The sequence below is a fragment of the Ixodes scapularis genome, unplaced genomic scaffold (genome assembly GCF_016920785.2).
Source record: "Ixodes scapularis isolate PalLabHiFi unplaced genomic scaffold, ASM1692078v2 PGA_scaffold8__174_contigs__length_109621045, whole genome shotgun sequence".
In the NCBI taxonomy this organism is placed as follows: domain Eukaryota; kingdom Metazoa; phylum Arthropoda; class Arachnida; order Ixodida; family Ixodidae; genus Ixodes; species Ixodes scapularis.
Window position 1 is genome coordinate 843,146 of NW_024609883.1, and position 19,087 is coordinate 862,232.

A 19,087-nucleotide genomic window follows, 5' to 3' on the forward strand; every position below is an offset into this window, starting at 1 on the left:
GGTGGAAGCTACGCGCTTGCCGGACCAATCAGCCACCTCTCTTTCATCACCTGACTTCATTCTCTGCAGCCACATTTGCCACGCTCACGTGGCAAGTGTGGCTGGCCCAACGAGCACGTAGCTTCAACAGCACTGTCAGCTTCGGAATGAACGGGGTGGGGAAAGCAACTTTTGTCTGAATTTTGAGCGACGGGCTAATCTTCTAGGGGGAGAATGGATGTGTCCGGGATTACACTAACGAGAGTGCGAGCAAGAGGGGACTCCCCTTTTCGTCTTCTTTAACTGTTTGGTGGAATGCGCGATTTATGAGTTGAGGAGGAAAGCTAAACAGGAAAAAGTTGGAAAAGCGTTTCATGACCCCTTTAAGAAGGTAGCGGCAAATGCCCCTCAAAGGAAATCAGATATCCCTCCGCCACCTCCGCATCCAATAGCGTCCCACCGTTTCCGTGACGTCGCGGCCAGCGCGCGAGGAGGGTCTTGCCTTTCTGTACATATTTTCTTTATCTTTCGACTTTGACTTAGCATTGTGGAAGCCACGGGAGGGAGATGAGAGTTTTCCCCCACCGACGGAAACAAATACGACTTTCGGGGATTAGCTTCCCCCTCCGATGGATACAAAGGCTGCTTTCAGGGGCTCGGTTTCCTCTCCGATGAATACAAAGGTCGCTTTCTTAAAAAGTGGGATCGGAGACAAGTGGGAATCCATTGAAGCAGAACAAGGAGCCTTTCCAGTGAACTCTTCTTTCGACTGCGGAGAGATTTGAAACGGGCGCATCACACTTGTGGGAGGAGCTTCTCCTACCTTCTTGACTTGTAACCGACTATATCCACGCATGCACTTCCCTTTCTCTCTAACATAATCGGAGAGCGTCAAACAAAGCTCCGCGTCGAACGTCCTATCAGAGCGCGACGATTGCCTCGGGTTTATGCAAAGAAGTGGTCCGAGCATAATCCATGCTTATCCCTTTCCAGGGGCGGCAGTCCAGGGAAATAATCCCCTCTAATCCCTTTTGAGGGGAGGAACCCTTTTTTTGGGGTTCCACCCAGGCCAGAAACTATACAACACCCCAAAGAAGGGACGGACTGACACAGAAACCAGCTCGCCCTGCCTACTTGCTTTAACTCCAACCTCCAGCGTGTGATGAAAATTCGATATTCCGCAAGTTTCATACCAATAGGGTGATTAAAGATGCATCGAAAATCTTGCGGAACTTATGTTGAAACTCCTAATTACAGATAAATATCTCGAAGGACAGACGAAGATTTCCAGTCTGACAAATCACATTTAGGCATCAGTTTTCGCGAACATAAAACTTTGCGAAACATTGCTTCGTGACGGTATGTTATATTCGGTGTTACCTTCCTTTTTTAGGCCCTCGCTTTACAACTCAGAGCTTTATCTGTCATGCTGTTTAACATTTTATTATAATGCCGTATACCATCGGGAGACCGCTGTGTATACTTCACAACTTTATTATTTGGACATCTACCTTGCTGGTGTTACTAACATTTCACTAGCATCCCACCAGAAAAATTAACTCTTTAACCTATAATGATCATGACGTTATCGCACTATAGACCGACACGCGGGCTTGACGTCATGGAGCTGCGGTGGCGCTGCGGTCGCGCCGGTGCCGAGGGGTGTGGGCAAAAGGGTGCACGTTTTGCATGGGCGTCATAGCATTTTAGCATGCCGCGAAGCTGTGTGGCCGTTATTTGCACCGAAAGGTACAGAAACACTATCGGAGTGAGTTTCCACAAGTTCCCGGCAGACTCTGAAAGGTGCGGAAGATGGATAATATCCGTGGATCGAAAAGAATGGTCGCCTCGCGCAAACGACCGTTTGTGCGGCAGGCAATTTTTTGAAGGCAAGCGCGCCTTCCATTTCAATTTCCGTGCCGAGGCTTGCTTATGTGCAGGGAAACCGTCGTCTTGTCGAGTTCACCCGGATTTTGCTCCCATGGTGTTCACGCACAAAGCACCGGCCAAGCGCTCGTGGGAGGCTCGGTACGCCCGTGCTACTAAGCAGAACGGGATCGGCGACAGTACGGCAGTGTTGTAGGCGTTAGTGAAAAAAAGTAACAAAATACGTCACTCGTTACTTGCAAATAAATGTACGCGTTACCGAGCTACCTTATTTAAAAATAAAAAAGCGCGATACCGCTACCGATAAAAAGTAACGCACGTTACTTCTGCGTTACTTTTTCAATCATGATTTGACACGTTTTACTGTTTTGACGATACAGGTATGCTTAAGCTCATATATCAAGAAACATTATGTTCATGCGGAAAGTGAACATAATTACTTTATCTCTTTACGGCTTCACCTAAATACTCACGAGAAAAAACGCAAAGAAAAACGAAGAAAACTCAGAGATTAACATGGCTTGACGCCTAAAAACACGGAAAAAAATTGAAGTGTATTTCTTTAAGACTTGGGAAGTTGTAACGAGTAACGTAACTGCATCACTTGAAATAGTCAAGTAAATACGTTACCCGTTTCTGTGTCCAAAAATTAACGAGTAGGTTATTACGTTACTGAAAGAAATAACGCGTTCCTGGTAACGCCGATACTTGTAACGTGTTACCGCCAAGACTGCAGAACGGACAAAGCGTTACTGCTTGCCATGCCTTGTGGTCATGAGGGTAGAAAAATAGCATACCTTCACTCGAAGACGCTGTGTGTATTTAATCAATTAATAAATACACTTTGGCAGATCAACGGTCAGCTGATCCCACCTGCAGTGCGGAATCCGACTCGAAGTAACCACAGGCCTCGAGAGACTTGTACGCCTGCACCGTGTCGGCCATGAACTGGCTTGGCGAAAAAATCTAAATAAACGACGACGTGAGCCGTCAACTTCTTTGGCAGCAATTTCACGTCGGATGTCCAGCAGGCCTTGTTTGCGGCGCACGGATCCTCGAAGGCAACGCCGTCCACGCACAGTTTGTTTCGATACCGCTGCCGTTCAGGCTCGGGTAGCGAGCTCAAACAGTCGGGCATAGCATACGACATACGTTTTCAGGAAATACGACGCACAAATAAAACCGGAAGCGTCCATACAACGCCAACAACGTGCGCACGTCATACAACGCAATGGAAAAAACACGGAGAGCCGCGCCACTTTTGCCCACATAGCTTCCGCGCATGCGCGGCCTTCGGGCCGTGTTGGTAAACAGGGCCGCTCCGCGTGCCGGTCTATATGCGGGTGGTCACTTTGATTTATTCTTTCTGACAAAATCAAATGCGGTGATTAAAAATGGCCGCTGCAGAAGGTTATACCTCGGTGCAAGCCAGCATTTGAGAAACACAAATTATTCTTGCTTGGTGCAGTGTCTTCCGGAATGGCGCGAGCGTCGGGCCCCAAGGAAACGCTTTTTCTGGCTAGAGCGTTTTGCAAGCAAAGTGTTTCCGGGGCCACCTACTCTGTTCCAATTTTTTTTTTTTTCGACAGTTTGGCTTTATTTTGATTTAGGCCGCACAACTTCTTGACGATGGCCGGTACAATTTTTGTCGCCACGACGCCCAGTGCCAGCCCGGCTACCAAGAGTGGATTTGGAAACCACTTTATCGTCGCAGCGAGGAATTGTTAAAGTGGATCTTCCGCCTCAAGGTTATTGGCTACCTGAGGGACCTAAGCTGCAACTTGTTGCCCGACGGAACATGAACATTTTCACGCCGCCCTCTGCGACCCGAAGGTGATTCACGTCGTCCGACTGGACCTGAACTATGCTCGATAGAAATTTCAAGATCTGTGTTTTAGGTGACTCTCTAAATCTTCTTTTCGTTTACGTTTTTTTTCGAGTTGCCAATTTAGTTTTTCGTTGCACCGGGACAAGGCGTTTTTTCCAGACGGGAGTAATGCCGCGTGCGAATAGTTGAGTCAGCAACGTACTTGATTCCCACGCCACTGGCTGGTGTTTGGTCCCAACCAGATATTCTTCTTTTTATCTTTCTTTTGTTTGCATGACTCAAATGTTGCAGGTTACTCGAGAATCTTGTTTCTTAAAAATTGGAAACTTCTAGATACCCGCGCGCTTACAAAAAGAGCTTCGCATGGCTGCTTCAATGAGTCCGTCGCAGTGAAAGTATGGGCGGGCTTTGTTACCTTACGTTTCTCGGCACAAGTCCGCCGCACTAAACACTCATTTTGTCTTTATTATTGAAGTTTATGCTTTTATTTGTGAAAATATTTAGGCCAAGCTCGCATATGTTGCAGGAAAAGTTTTTGTTTTCACTAAATATTGCAGCAGAGGGGATATTTTTATGATCGTAATTGCGGGGTCACACTGCTAATCAGCATACCAACGACAGTATGCACACAGCAGTCACGAAAATATCCTTGGTTCGAATGCCGAGTACCAGGTTTCTCCTTGAACTCATCGCCCTGCGACATTCGAAGCACGGGATTCGCGGTGCCTCGCTTTGCATTATGTATGCAGACTGCCTCTTGCATGATTTATAAGGTGCTGACGGCGAGCTTCCACAGTTCTTTCGCAATGTGCATTACACAACAGCAAGATTGTCTCTCTTAGCAGCCTGTTATAGTAAGCTCGTCTTGAGCATGCGCTCTCAACATCTCCCTCAAATATGGCGTCCAGTGAATACACCCTATAATCAGTATAACCTCGGCTTAAGGTAATTAAATTATGATTTGAGACGTTGCCTTTTTATTCAGTCTTCCTTCGCGTTTTTCGTTTTCCTGCCCCTGTCTCAGGTTTAACATCAAGTTCAACCTACACAATATTGTTTTACAATAATTTTAAACCGTGGAATTACTTCTAATCTCAACTAACCCATTTCCTCACCGGTTCCCTATAATGCATTTCATACACTACGCGAACTTGAGTGTAAAGGTCGCTGCCAATTGTTTTTGCTTAGGAATTGTGGCGTTGTGTTTTCGTTTGTTTTTTCTTTCTAATTTAGGCCATGGAAATCAAAGCGTTAAATAAGGTAATTTCGTTGAATTGTCTTAGTTCACTCTTTGATCGCAGTTGTACTTTAATAATTGCATTCTTGGTTTTCATTCATAACGCATACACACCGTCACAGGGAAATGTATTTTGTTCTCCAAACTGGAGCAAGAAGGGAAGTAAGACGGCTAGACTGTAAGCGACATGCTCGCATAAATTAACATGAATTATTCTACCTTTCACTGAATGCGACAGCTCTTGTATTTAAATTAAAATTATGTTTGAAGTGAAGACATAGACGAGCAATGGAAGGAATTTTTTTTAACAAATGGGTAAGGAGGGTATTGCCGAGACTCTTGGGAGCTGTACTGGGCAGGGCATAGCTAGTATAAAAAGTGGTCCTCTAGCTTTCATATTTTACTTAAAAAGAAATAACTCACGCTGGAGACGGAGTCGGACAATAAAATCGGGTGCAAGTCAATGCCTGGTCGAAGTAAATATGTCAAGACGTACCTCTAACTACACTCTAACGCTGTGTCGCTCAGTTCACGAACTCTAAACTGCGAATACAAATTATTGCTACGGTTATATTGTTTTCTTTGCGGCATCAACAAACGCCATAATTCCAAGACTTGCACCAATAAAACGATGAGTAGGTTTCGTTGATTACATTAGATTCAATCTATCAGGTTGCGAGGTTTTGTTGCTATATTTAATTACATCTATCCGATGACGAAAAAAAAGGCAATATTTGTTTCGCTTTTTCGAGCTCTAATACAGTGTTTTAGGCGCTACAAGAAAAAAGCGATAAAATACGCTACTAATGACTTCCGAAGAAAAAAACCCGTTTCACAGACTTACGTTACCACAAAATAAAAGGAACGCGTTAGCGTTAGCGTTACCGATAAAAAGTAACACACACTACTTTCGCGTTAAGTTTTATTTTTTGAATTAACATTGCACTGTTTTGACAGGGACCAAGCGGTTCTGCTAACGTTGAAGGGTTTGTGTCTGGAAAACAGTGGTGAAACTCATGGGAAATCATTACGCTGGTAAGCGCCAAAAAAAAAAAAAACAGGGAAAAGAAAGTAGAAAGGGCTATTTGTCTTCTTGTGTGCGTGTGTGCGTGTGTTTTTTTTTTTTTTTTTGCGCTTCCTTACGTGACCATGATTCATGAATCAAAAGCGAGTCACCGCGAGATCCGTGCTTCTAATGTCGCATGGCAATGAGTTCAAGGAGAAGCTTGGTAAGCGGTATTCGAACCACGGATATTGCCCTGACTGATGTCTGCCAGACTGTCTTTTGTATGCTGATGAGCAGTGGGACCCTGGAATTACGATCATAAAAATATTCCCTCTGCTGCAATCTTTTGTAAGAACAAAAACTGTTTTACAACACAGCTTGGAACAAATATTGTCACAAATAAAAACATAAACTTTATTAATAAAGATAAAATGAGTGTTTAATGTGGCGAACTTGTGTTGAGAAATTTAAAGTAAATGTAAACATTTTGGTGGAACTCCGCCTGGTTAGGTAAGTAATAAGAAAAAGTACAACGTAGACTCTAACCAATTTCTTCAATGTGCCCGACGTTTCGAAGCCAGCTCGGCTCCTTGTTCACGGGTGACTGTATATGGGCCCAAAGGTAGCAACCTGTCGTCGTTTTCTTCTCTTCTCTCTTAGCTTTGTTTTCTTCTTCTGTTTCTGTGTGTGGCGCATTTTAGTCCGTGTATATAGCTGCTTGGAAGCGTTCCGGTGGATCGGTTCAGGTTGTTGCTTGTATTTTGTATGTGCCAAGATTCTATTAAGAGCCGCTTCCTCCAGTTTCTTTCTGTGTCAAGGATGGAGCTGCTGTCAAAGCCAATGGCGTGGCCGGTCTTCTGAGCATGTTCCGCCAGCGCGCTGCCTTGGATGTCATTCTTCTTTACGTCATACTTATGTCTACGCAGACGTTCGGGAAAGTTCTTTGTTTCCCCCACATAAGAGGCGTCGCATTCGGCACAAGGAATTTGGTAAATCAGGCCTTGAGCTTTTTCTTTTGGTGGACGATCCTTTGGAAGAGGAAGAAAATGGCCCAGAGTTGAGACAGGTTTATGCGTAACTGCAATGCCGTACGGTCTCAAAACGCGGGCTAGGACCTCGCTCGTGCCATGGAGGTACGGGACGCACATGCGGCTGGAGGTGTTTTTGTTCTTGGATGTAGGAGGGTGACGAAGTTGTTTGTATATTTTGTTGACAAATCTCGTGGGGTAGTTGTTTTTCCGAAGGTCTCGCTTTATAATATCGACTTCCATCTTAAGTGACTTCTTTGTTGACCAGACCGTGAGGGCGGGTCGAAAGAGCGCCGACACTACAGAGGATTTGTGAGTTGTAGGGTGGCCTGACGAGAAGTTTAGGTAGCGACCGGTGTGCGTTGCTTTCCTGTGTACTTGGAAGGATAAATGGTTCCCTGTTTTTTCCACTGCCACATCCAGAAATGGAAGGCACCCGTTAGACTCATGTTCAACCGTGAATTGAATGTCTGGATGGATGGAATTGAAATGTTTGTGAAGGCGGTCGACTTCGCTGGACTTGGCAACACAGAAGCAATCATCCACGTAACGCAGAAACAGAGTCGGTGTGGGAGAAAATGTGCTTAAGGCTTTTTGCTCGATGGCTTCCATTGTGAGGTTGGCTACAGTGACGGACACCGCGGCACCCATGGCTGTGCCACTACTTTGCTTGTAGTAGCGACCAGCGAAAGAAAAGTAGGTGTTTGTCAGGCACAGCTCTAGTAGCCGACATATCTCATTCACCGAGAGGTGTGTTCTTTCAGGTAGAGTCGTGTCGGCCTTGAGTGCCGTTCTGACAACAGACACCGCGAGTCGAATGGGAATACTCGTGAAGAGAGATACCACGTCGAATGAAACAAGGCACTCGTCGTCGTTCAATTGCAGGTCCGAAGCGAGTTCGATGAAGTGGGCAGTGTTCTCGACATGTGTGCTGGTCTTCCCCATGAGTGGAAGAAACAGACGATGGAGATAGTTTGACAGCGCTCGTAATGGCGACGTTGTAAAGTCAACTATGGGACGAAGCGGAATGCCACACTTGTGTATTTTTGATAAGCCGTAGAACGCAGGAGTCGATCCGTTTCGGCAGATAAGACTAAGGTAGAGAGCCCGAAACTCCGGATATTTGTTGAAGACGGCGTAAAGCGCTTTGTTTAAGGTTCCTTGAATTTTTGATGTCGGGTCTTTCGGTAGCATAATGTACGCTTTGGTGTTCAGAAGTGCGTGCACCTTCTCCTCATAGTCTGTGCGGTCCATCACCACTGTGGCATTCCCTTTGTCAGCAGGAAGAATTACGATGCTGTTGTCTTCCTTTAGCTTCCTGAGGGCGGACCTTTCTTCTGTGCTATAGTTCAAATGTCTCCTCTGGTTTACCTTTGAAAGTACGCCGATGGCTTTCAAGCGAGCTTCTTCGCGGATGCAAGGGTCTAGTTTGTGTAAACCCTCCTCAACGGAAGCTGCCATAAGTGCGAGAGGGGGATGAACAGTAGTGAAGTTAAACTTCTTTCCTTTCGCCAAAACTAGTGTCTCGGTTGGGGAGAGTACCTTCGAAGAGACGTTTTTGACGAAATCCTTGTTCAAAGTTTGGGGGGTGTTGGGCCGACCTTGAAGAGAGACAAGCTTCTTCTCGTGTTCCAGTCCTTTCCTCAAGGTGGCCGAGGAAGCAGCAGACTTAGCAAAATCATTGATGGCCGGAAAAACCTCGGGCACATGGTGTTCAAGTTGCCTCCGTAAAAAGAAGAGATCAAGGTGTTTCCTTCGAAGTGTTTCGCGGCATTCTTGTGTTCTGGCGTCTAGTAGACGACGCTCGGCTTGGTCGATGATACGATGACCCTCAGCCGAATGAACTAACCTCTTCAGGCGTAGGCTCTTCGGTATCAGGTGAAGATCCTTACAAGTCTTGTTGAATGTGAGGTGAGTCTTGAAAACGGAAACGGAGCTTGTCAAGTGTACATATCGTTTTGCAAGTTGGACTACATTAGGGCCGTAGTCAGCGCATAATGACTTAAATGTAAACATTTTGGCGGAACTCCGCCTGGTTAGGTAAGTAATAAGAAAAAGTAGAACATAGACTCTAACCAATTTCTTCAATGTGCCCGACGTTTCGAAGCCAGCTCGGCTCCTTGTTCACGGGTGACTGTATATGGGCCCAAAGGTAGCAACCTGTCGTCGTTTTCTTCTCTTCTCTCTTAGCTTTGTTTTCTTCTTCTGTTTCTGTGTGTGGCGCATTTTAGTCCGTGTATATAGCTGCTTGGAAGCGTTCCGGTGGATCGGTTCAGGTTGTTGCTTGTATTTTGTATGTGCCAAGATTCTATTAAGAGCCGCTTCCTCCAGTTTCTTTCTGTGTCAAGGATGGAGCTGCTGTCAAAGCCAATGGCGTGGCCGGTCTTCTGAGCATGTTCCGCCAGCGCGCTGCCTTGGATGTCATTCTTCTTTACGTCATACTTATGTCTACGCAGACGTTCGGGAAAGTTCTTTGTTTCCCCCACATAAGAGGCGTCGCATTCGGCACAAGGAATTTGGTAAATCAGGCCTTGAGCTTTTTCTTTTGGTGGACGATCCTTTGGATCGTCCACCAAAGGATCGTCCTTTGGATCGTCCACCACTTTGGACGATCCAGACATTCAATTCACGGTTGAACATGAGTCTAACGGGTGCCTTCCATTTCTGGATGTGGCAGTGGAAAAAACAGGGAACCATTTATCCTTCCAAGTACACAGGAAAGCAACGCACACCGGTCGCTACCTAAACTTCTCGTCAGACCACCCTACAACTCACAAATCCTCTGTAGTGTCGGCGCTCTTTCGACGCGCCCTCACGGTCTGCTCAACAAAGAAGTCACTTAAGATGGAAGTCGATATTATAAAGCGAGACCTTCGGAAAAACAACTACCCCACGAGATTTGTCAACAAAATATACAAACAACTTCGTCACCCTCCTACATCCAAGAACAAAAACACCTCCAGCCGCATGTGCGTCCCGTACCTCCATGGCACGAGCGAGGTCCTAGCCCGCGTTTTGAGACCGTACGGCATTGCAGTTACGCATAAACCTGTCTCAACTCTGGGCCATTTTCTTCCTCTTCCAAAGGATCGTCCACCAAAAGAAAAAGCTCAAGGCCTGATTTACCAAATTCCTTGTGCCGAATGCGACGCCTCTTATGTGGGGGAAACAAAAACTTTCCCGAACGTCTGCGTAGACATAAGTATGACGTAAAGAAGAATTACATCCAAGGCAGCGCGCTGGCGGAACATGCTCAGAAGACCGGCCACGCCATTGGCTTTGACAGCAGCTCCATCCTTGACACAGAAAGAAACTGGAGGAAGCGGCTCTTAATAGAATCTTGGCACATACAAAATACAAGCAACAACCTGAACCGATCCACCGGAACGCTTCCAAGCAGCTATATACACGGACTAAAATGCGCCACACACAGAAACAGAAGAAGAAAACAAAGCTAAGAGAGAAGAGAAGAAAACGACGACAGGTTGCTACCTTTGGGCCCATATACAGTCACCCGTGAACAAGGAGCCGAGCTGGCTTCGAAACGTCGGGCACATTGAAGAAATTGGTTAGAGTCTACGTTCTACTTTTTCTTATTACTTACCTAACCAGGCGGAGTTCCGCCAAAATGTTTACATTTAAGTCATTATGCGCTGACTACGGCCCTAATGTAGTCCAACTTGCAAAACGATATGTACACTTGACAAGCTCCGTTTCCGTTTTCAAGACTCACCTCACATTCAACAAGACTTGTAAGGATCTTCACCTGATACCGAAGAGCCTACGCCTGAAGAGGTTAGTTCATTCGGCTGGGGGTCATCGTATCATCGACCAAGCCGAGCGTCGTCTACTAGACGCCAGAACACAAGAATGCCGCGAAACGCTTCGAAGGAAACACCTTGATCTCTTCTTTTTACGGAGGCAACTTGAACACCGTGTGCCCGAGGTTTTTCCGGCCATCAATGATATTGCTAAGTCTGCTGCTTCCTCGGCCACCTTGAGGAAAGGACTGGAACACGAGAAGAAGCTTGTCTCTCTTCAAGGTCGGCCCAACACCCCCCAAACTTTGAACAAGGATTTCGTCAAAAACGTCTCTTCGAAGGTACTCTCCCCAACCGAGACACTAGTTTTGGCGAAAGGAAAGAAGTTTAACTTCACTACTGTTCATCCCCCTCTCGCACTTATGGCAGCTTCCGTTGAGGAGGGTTTACACAAACTAGACCCTTGCATCCGCGAAGAAGCTCGCTTGAAAGCCATCGGCGTACTTTCAAAGGTAAACCAGAGGAGACATTTGAACTATAGCACAGAAGAAAGGTCCGCCCTCAGGAAGCTAAAGGAAGACAACAGCATCGTAATTCTTCCTGCTGACAAAGGGAATGCCACAGTAGTGATGGACCGCACAGACTATGAGGAGAAGGTGCACGCACTTCTGAACACCAAAGCGTACATTATGCTACCGAAAGACCCGACATCAAAAATTCAAGGAACCTTAAACAAAGCGCTTTACGCCGTCTTCAACAAATATCCGGAGTTTCGGGCTCTCTACCTTAGTCTTATCTGCCGAAACGGATCGACTCCTGCGTTCTACGGCTTACCAAAAATACACAAGTGTGGCATTCCGCTTCGTCCCATAGTTGACTTTACAAAGTCGCCATTACGAGCGCTGTCAAACTATCTCCATCGTCTGTTTCTTCCACTCATGGGGAAGACCAGCACACATGTCGAGAACACTGCCCACTTCATCGAACTCGCTTCGGACCTGCAATTGAACGACGACGAGTGCCTTGTTTCATTCGACGTGGTATCTCTCTTCACGAGTATTCCCATTCGACTCGCGGTGTCTGTTGTCAGAACGGCACTCAAGGCCGACACGACTCTACCTGAAAGAACACACCTCTCGGTGAATGAGATATGTCGGCTACTAGAGCTGTGCCTGACAAACACCTACTTTTCTTTCGCTGGTCGCTACTACAAGCAAAGTAGTGGCACAGCCATGGGTGCCGCGGTGTCCGTCACTGTAGCCAACCTCACAATGGAAGCCATCGAGCAAAAAGCCTTAAGCACATTTTCTCCCACACCGACTCTGTTTCTGCGTTACGTGGATGATTGCTTCTGTGTTGCCAAGTCCAGCGAAGTCGACCGCCTTCACAAACATTTCAATTCCATCCATCCAGACATTCAATTCACGGTTGAACATGAGTCTAACGGGTGCCTTCCATTTCTGGATGTGGCAGTGGAAAAAACAGGGAACCATTTATCCTTCCAAGTACACAGGAAAGCAACGCACACCGGTCGCTACCTAAACTTCTCCTCAGACCACCCTACAACTCACAAATCCTCTGTAGTGTCGGCGCTCTTTCGACGCGCCCTCACGGTCTGCTCAACAAAGAAGTCACTTAAGATGGAAGTCGATATTATAAAGCGAGACCTTCGGAAAAACAACTACCCCACGAGATTTGTCAACAAAATATACAAACAACTTCGTCACCCTCCTACATCCAAGAACAAAAACACCTCCAGCCGCATGTGCGTCCCGTACCTCCATGGCACGAGCGAGGTCCTAGCCCGCGTTTTGAGACCGTACGGCATTGCAGTTACGCATAAACCTGTCTCAACTCTGGGCCATTTTCTTCCTCTTCCAAAGGATCGTCCACCAAAAGAAAAAGCTCAAGGCCTGATTTACCAAATTCCTTGTGCCGAATGCGACGCCTCTTATGTGGGGGAAACAAAGAACTTTCCCGAACGTCTGCGTAGACATAAGTATGACGTTAAGAAGAATGACATCCAAGGCAGCGCGCTGGCGGAACATGCTCAGAAGACCGGCCACGCCATTGGCTTTGACAGCAGCTCCATCCTTGACACAGAAAGAAACTGGAGGAAGCGGCTCTTAATAGAATCTTGGCACATACAAAATACAAGCAACAACCTGAACCGATCCACCGGAACGCTTCCAAGCAGCTATATACACGGACTAAAATGCGCCACACACAGAAACAGAAGAAGAAAACAAAGCTAAGAGAGAAGAGAAGAAAACGACGACAGGTTGCTACCTTTGGGCCCATATACAGTCACCCGTGAACAAGGAGCCGAGCTGGCTTCGAAACGTCGGGCACATTGAAGAAATTGGTTAGAGTCTACGTTGTACTTTTTCTTAAATTTAAAGTAACAAAGACCGCCCAAATTGCCACTTCTGTGTGGAAAAAGTACGAGAATTCATTACTTGGAGCCTGTTGACCGAGGACATTTTAAGAGTAATTTTTTAAGCCTCGTAAAAATGTAACGAGAAATGTTTATTTTTATTTATTTTTCTTAATTTTCAAAACTACCAACCTCATTTGGGGTTGTTGTAGGGTGATACAGTTTAAAATATCAGAAGCCAAAACAATATTCAACACACAATTCGCACGGCAATGTTCAATGCAAATATGTAAGTCAAGAATGAAAACTTAGTAAATAACTTCAGTACCATATATACATGGAACTTTGAAAAACAGCATAAAATATTAGTTCATAGAGAAATGTGGTCATCTAGTAGTCCAGAAAGATTTCAATAGAAGTGGAATCAACATAATTTTGAGGCAGGCGGTTCCATTCGTTACTTAGGGGGAAAAAGAGATTTAAAGCAGTTATTATGAGCGACGTCTTCCTAATACAGTTTGTCATGGTTGTACCGTGTTAATCGTTTGCTTGTGAGGATTAGATAATTTTATTTTGTAGCTTAAAATTATCGTTTGCTAATTCGTATAGAAATTTAAGTATAGCCATTTTTTTTTCTAGAAAGAAGAGATTAAGTTGGCCTGCAAAGTTCAGAGCTAGAGACGTGCCGACTATATTTATTGCAAAAAAACCTCGCTGCCCTTTTTTGAACTCTTTCTACCTTATTGATGCCGGAGACTGAGTGAGGTAACCAGAAGACATTGGCGTACTCAAGCGTAGGACGTACTGAAGTTCTGTAGGCTAGTAGTGCAGTGGCAGGAGATCCTATTTGAAAACTCGCTTAAGGAAACTCAGTTTATATAAAACTTTATTAGTTGGAGAGTCAATCTATTAGACCCAACGCAAATTTCGACCTATCTGGAGGCCGACGTATCTGCATTCGTAGAGGTTGTTGCCTATCTGGCAAGGAAATAAGTATTGGCGTCTTTTATTGGTAAGGGTCATGACTAGAGTCTTATTCGAAAGTATTTCCATCTGCCGATGATGGCAGCAATTTTTGATATGTTGAAGCGCATTATTTTGGTTAATCTGGTTGTTTGGCTATAATATTTGCGAGTAAAGCATGCAATCATCAGCAAAGAGTGGAAATTTAGGTTGGCATTTTTGGCCAAGTCACTTATGTATATAAAGAACGAAAAAGGTGCCAGTAATGATCCCGCGGGACTCCCGATGAAACTTTGCCTTTGAATGATGAGTGTGCATTACGTTTTACGTGATGGTAGTGATCTGAAAGGTAGTCTTCAATTCACTCGATAAGTTTTCCTGCTCCTAGTATAGAGTCTAGCTTAAAATATAGTTTCGGGCGAGACAACAATTGTCAAAGGCTTTTGACAGACCGTTGAATATGGCCTCAACCTGTCATCTATTGTTTATGACAGTGGAAACATCGTAAATATTTTCAATAGGTTACGTCACTGTTCAGAGCTTACGTCTAAAACCATGGTGATATGGGTGATATGAAGTAATTTATTTATGCAGTACCTAAATCGCCCAGAGGGCATTACAGTATGTGGTTATTCTTGATATAAGACCAGACATGCTTCAAAGCATTGTGTTCGAGCAATTTACAGCACGTTGAAGTACGTCAGATGAGCCTAGAGTTCGCGAATTCGTTTTTGTTTCCGAATTTATGAATATGGATGACTCTAGCTAAGTTAGTCTTTTGGAATTAGTACTTTGCTAAGCGAGAGTGTAAATATTATAACAACACATCTTGTTACCTTTTGGGCAAATCTTTAAAAACAAGTATTTTTTTATATCGTTCGGCCCAGCACTTTTTTCTGTTCAAGTTGAGCGGAAATGATAAAACACCCTGTTCAATAACCACAGAACTTTATTCAAAGCGAAGACTAAGAAAGGGGGGGGCGAATGAGGGTACATTACCATTACATGTTCTAAGGAACGAAAGAAAATATTCACTGAACACTTTTGCAAGATTTGCTTTGTCGCCTAAGAGAGCGTCTAGATTATATATATATATATACATACATATAAAAAAAAATATATATATATATATATATCAGGGTGTCGAACCCCAACCGGAACTTAACCGGGAAAAAAATAACGGTTACCGGCTCATGTCAAAACGGTTCGGCCACGCGCTGTTGACAATGAATGTGCTATCAATGCCATTTGTTTTTTAAGTGCCGTCAACTGACACACACCTCGCTTACATATTTTTCTTCTCCACTCAGTCTTAGGAATATAAACGCTGCATCCATGAATCTTGACAAACGCTGCATCCATGAATCTGGACATAGGAACCAGTATTGCGCTGGTCGCGGCTTGCACGGAAGAAAGAGAATTGGAAGGCTGTGCAAAAAAAGAAAATCGCGTTACGGGATTTCATTTTCCTACTATCTCGTAAATCCTAAATGCTGCTGTGTGCTCATTTCATAACACGTTTCTAGAACGCGCAAGTTCTTGAAGCTTGCTTCCATCGGAATGAGGAAAGAAAAGGCTGTGGAGTTTGATAATAATGCATCCGGTTTCGTATAGGCACTTAGAAGCTAACATATTTGTGAGACAGCGAACTCTTCTATTTTAATATTTATCCTATTACGTCCTTCTGGCGTTGCGTTCGGTGAAGTGTTTTTCATATTCCGTATCTTGTTTAATGAAAACTTCTTTAAGGGTCTAATTTGAGTTACCGAAGGCTAGTTCAAATAAAGAAAGCTGTATTTTCTCCCCACTGTTCCTTCAATTGCTTACACGCCGAGGTGGCGGGATAGTTAGCGAGTTCTACTTGTCAGTGGGTTTGTAAGGAGGTCGCGGATTTTACAGCTACTGCGTCGGACCCAATTAGATGAAGTCCGAATGCGTAAACGTCGGTGAGGTAACCTTTGAGTGCACATAAAGAAACCATTCCTGGTAGAAATCCCCGAGCCTTACACTACAATGTATCCCGTTTCGTATGTGCTGATTTCAGATGTTTTATTTGTAAATTATTTTGATGTTGCAATTTGTCATTTATAATTTCCGAACCGGTTCGCGAACCGGTTCAGCGCCCCGAACCGGTTCGCGAACCGGTTCGCGGATCGAATTAATCGAACCGGAACTGAACCGGAACAAAATAAGTTTACCTGAACCTGAACCGTAACCGAACCCGTATTTTTTTCGGTTCGACACACTGCTATATATATTTTTTTTTTTTTTTTTTGGGGGGGGGGGGGGGGTTACGAAATTAAAGAATTTGTGGGGTCAAGATTCTATAAACAATTAAACAGTGATATTAAAAAAAATTGCATTTAGCCGATTTGATTTTTTTCCACAAAATCGCGGTTGAGCAACGCCAATTTGTTCTTATTTAGAGGATTTCTTGTTGTTTTTTTTGTCGTTCAACGAAGCTTATTTACACAGATCTTCACGTGGGTGATTTCTGGCGCTATCCAAGGGTTTTTCTTTATAATACATTTAGTTCTTAGTGAAATAAATTATGAAATACACGTCTTAACATGTCGTTTCGAATTCATTCCAAAGCATATCTGCTTCTTGTGTCTCAAAGTAAGTAACTCAACCACTCACAATGTCACTCAATATAAATCACGTAGACGTTAAGCGACATAAGTAACATAAACATGTTATCACTTACTGTTTTGAAAACGTAACGAGTGCGTTTCTACGCTACAGAAAACAGTAACACGTTACCTGTAACGCCATTACATGTAACGCGTTTGCGCGCTAGAAGCAAATCTATGTTATATCTTGAGATCTAGAATGAGCGTTGAACGTCCTGTCAAAAGGAGATTTTAATCGACAACGAATTGGCACATAACAGATGCAGAATCCAAATCCCAAGCCGAATTGTCGCCCAGATATGTCAATATAATGCATGTAAAATAAGATTCATAAGATGTAAAAAGAACTACAATTTCTCATCCGTCCATGGGGTCCTCCTGAGTAAACCCCTCCCATGTCTCAAAAACGAAATTTAACAAAATAATAAAGTGTAGTGTATTTCAACATCCCATATAACTAATAGTCCAAATGCGATGTGCCTGCTTCGAAAAATTCAAATCTTATATATAAAGTTAAATTAAAGAAATTTTCTATTCCAAATACACAGGGAGACTTAATTCATCTTGAGAGTTACGGCTGCTCTCTGCGTAAACAACCAGAAAGCGTGTAGCATGTCTTAATCAGCTGTCGGGGCGTTTATTTAGTCCGAGACATTTTAAAGTGGACTTCTAAACATGACCTAATCAAACGAAACACTATTTACTTCTTTTCTTTTGGCAAACGTGATTTGGTTCGAGATTCTGTCCTATTCTCCTAAGGTTTGTCAATATTTTGACACCTCGCATCAGACATGCCAAAGTGATGAATCCCATGCTCAGATATTATGCTTAAATAAATCTTAAGATAGAATGAATTAACTTGTCATTGGCAACCGCTCATGGTCGGCGACATTTCTAAGCAATAACAGTGAGTGTTCAGGCGAGCGGCTGATAATGAATCATAATGTAATACCTGAGACTGTGATAGGGGAAGATTACATGTTCCAAAAAGGTTTCAGCATTTAATAGGCATGTGTGTTGTCTGCCAAAATGTACAAAAAATATTGGCATTATTAACGTAAGTATGGCACGCATCGGTGCTGCTGCATATAGCGAAAGGAACTGTGCAGCCGGTGATATCGCCATGGGTTTGGAATTCAACATTCTAGTAACAGGTGAGGATTTTGTTTCTTCATTTCAATTTACAGAAGAAATAATGATTCGGGAGAAAGCTACTCCTTATTACGTTTACAACATACTTAAGACGCGGCCCTTTGATGGCGGGGTCTAATCCGTTCAGAGGCAAATATTTTGTTAAACTACTCCGGTGTGGTCACTTAAATACCCTGTATTACTCGGAAAGTTATAGGACAGGTACAAATTAAAACTGTTTGGCGGCTTACAAATGCCTCTGCAGACCCAGAGAAAGTTTGTATAGAACCCGTGACCGAAGGCGGCTGTTCCCATACGTGATGAAGTTAGCCCGAATCGGGATGCTGCTTATACAAAAAGGTTGCTTTCGTGTAAAAGGTTAAAGGGCGCGAACAAAAGAGGACGAGAAACGACACACGTACGACACTTACAGGCGTGTCCGGTAACCTTTCATACAGCGGCTGCGTCGATGATGACCATCGTATCCTTAAACATTCTTTGGCATTAATCAATGTGTGAATGGGTCTAGAGCAGCAAAGTTAGGCTGACCAAATAAGCTAGGCTCATAAATTTGGCATTTCATTCCCTCTAGTAGTTTTTGTTGACTAGTACAGAGCGGCTACAATTGGCGATAGTTACGATTTGAGGATGCGGCTTCTAGAGCTTTAAATGCGATGCGAGGAAGCTCGGCCGATATTCCTTTCCTCTGTCGCAGACTACATCAACATTTCTGGAGCACATGAATACGTTTCTTGGGATTTCAGATTCGGTTGAACATAACTGATAATGGTGATTTTAAGAGTAAAAAGCTGGTTCAAGTGTCGTCATTCTAAAGCATAGCTTCTTTAGTTGCCGGAAATGAACTGGTTGGTTACTTAGTTATACATTTAGGAAAAGAGTAAGAAAGGCCTCTGTTTTTTCGTTACTAGCCTTTGCACTATGGCGCTGCGTTTATTTGAACACTTAGTAGCCCTAAGGAAGTCAAGAGGAAGGTTGCCGGGGACACAGAAGGAATGCCCATGAGCGCAGGCAGTGAACGGGCGCCAGGGGAGACGAGGTCTTACCTCATCGCTGGCGCTGGTGGCCCGATGACAGGCGTGGAGGGTCCTCCTACCGGCGAGGGACCAGCGTTCTCCGATCGACTCTGTACTCCCGCTGACCGCAGAATGCCAGCTTGCCCTGCCGAAGAGAAAGACCCCTGAGGCTTGTATCAGGGCGAAGTATCGCGAAAATCCGCCGCCGGCAAATGTTTGCGAC

The 19,087-nt window shown here is 44.4% G+C and overlaps 1 protein-coding gene across 1 annotated transcript in view; it reads right to left on the minus strand.

Annotated features, from left to right (window-relative positions):
- LOC8038365 (peroxidase) overlaps nucleotides 1–19,006 on the minus strand; it is a 264,537-nt gene extending 245,531 nt beyond the window's left edge. Inside the window, exon 1 of the mRNA XM_029989515.3 lies at nucleotides 18,895–19,006. Within this exon, the coding sequence (XP_029845375.1) occupies nucleotides 18,895–18,899 (5 nt within the window). The 5' untranslated portion in view covers nucleotides 18,900–19,006. The remainder of the gene's footprint in view (nucleotides 1–18,894) is intronic.
- Nucleotides 19,007–19,087: the final 81 nt, after the last annotated feature.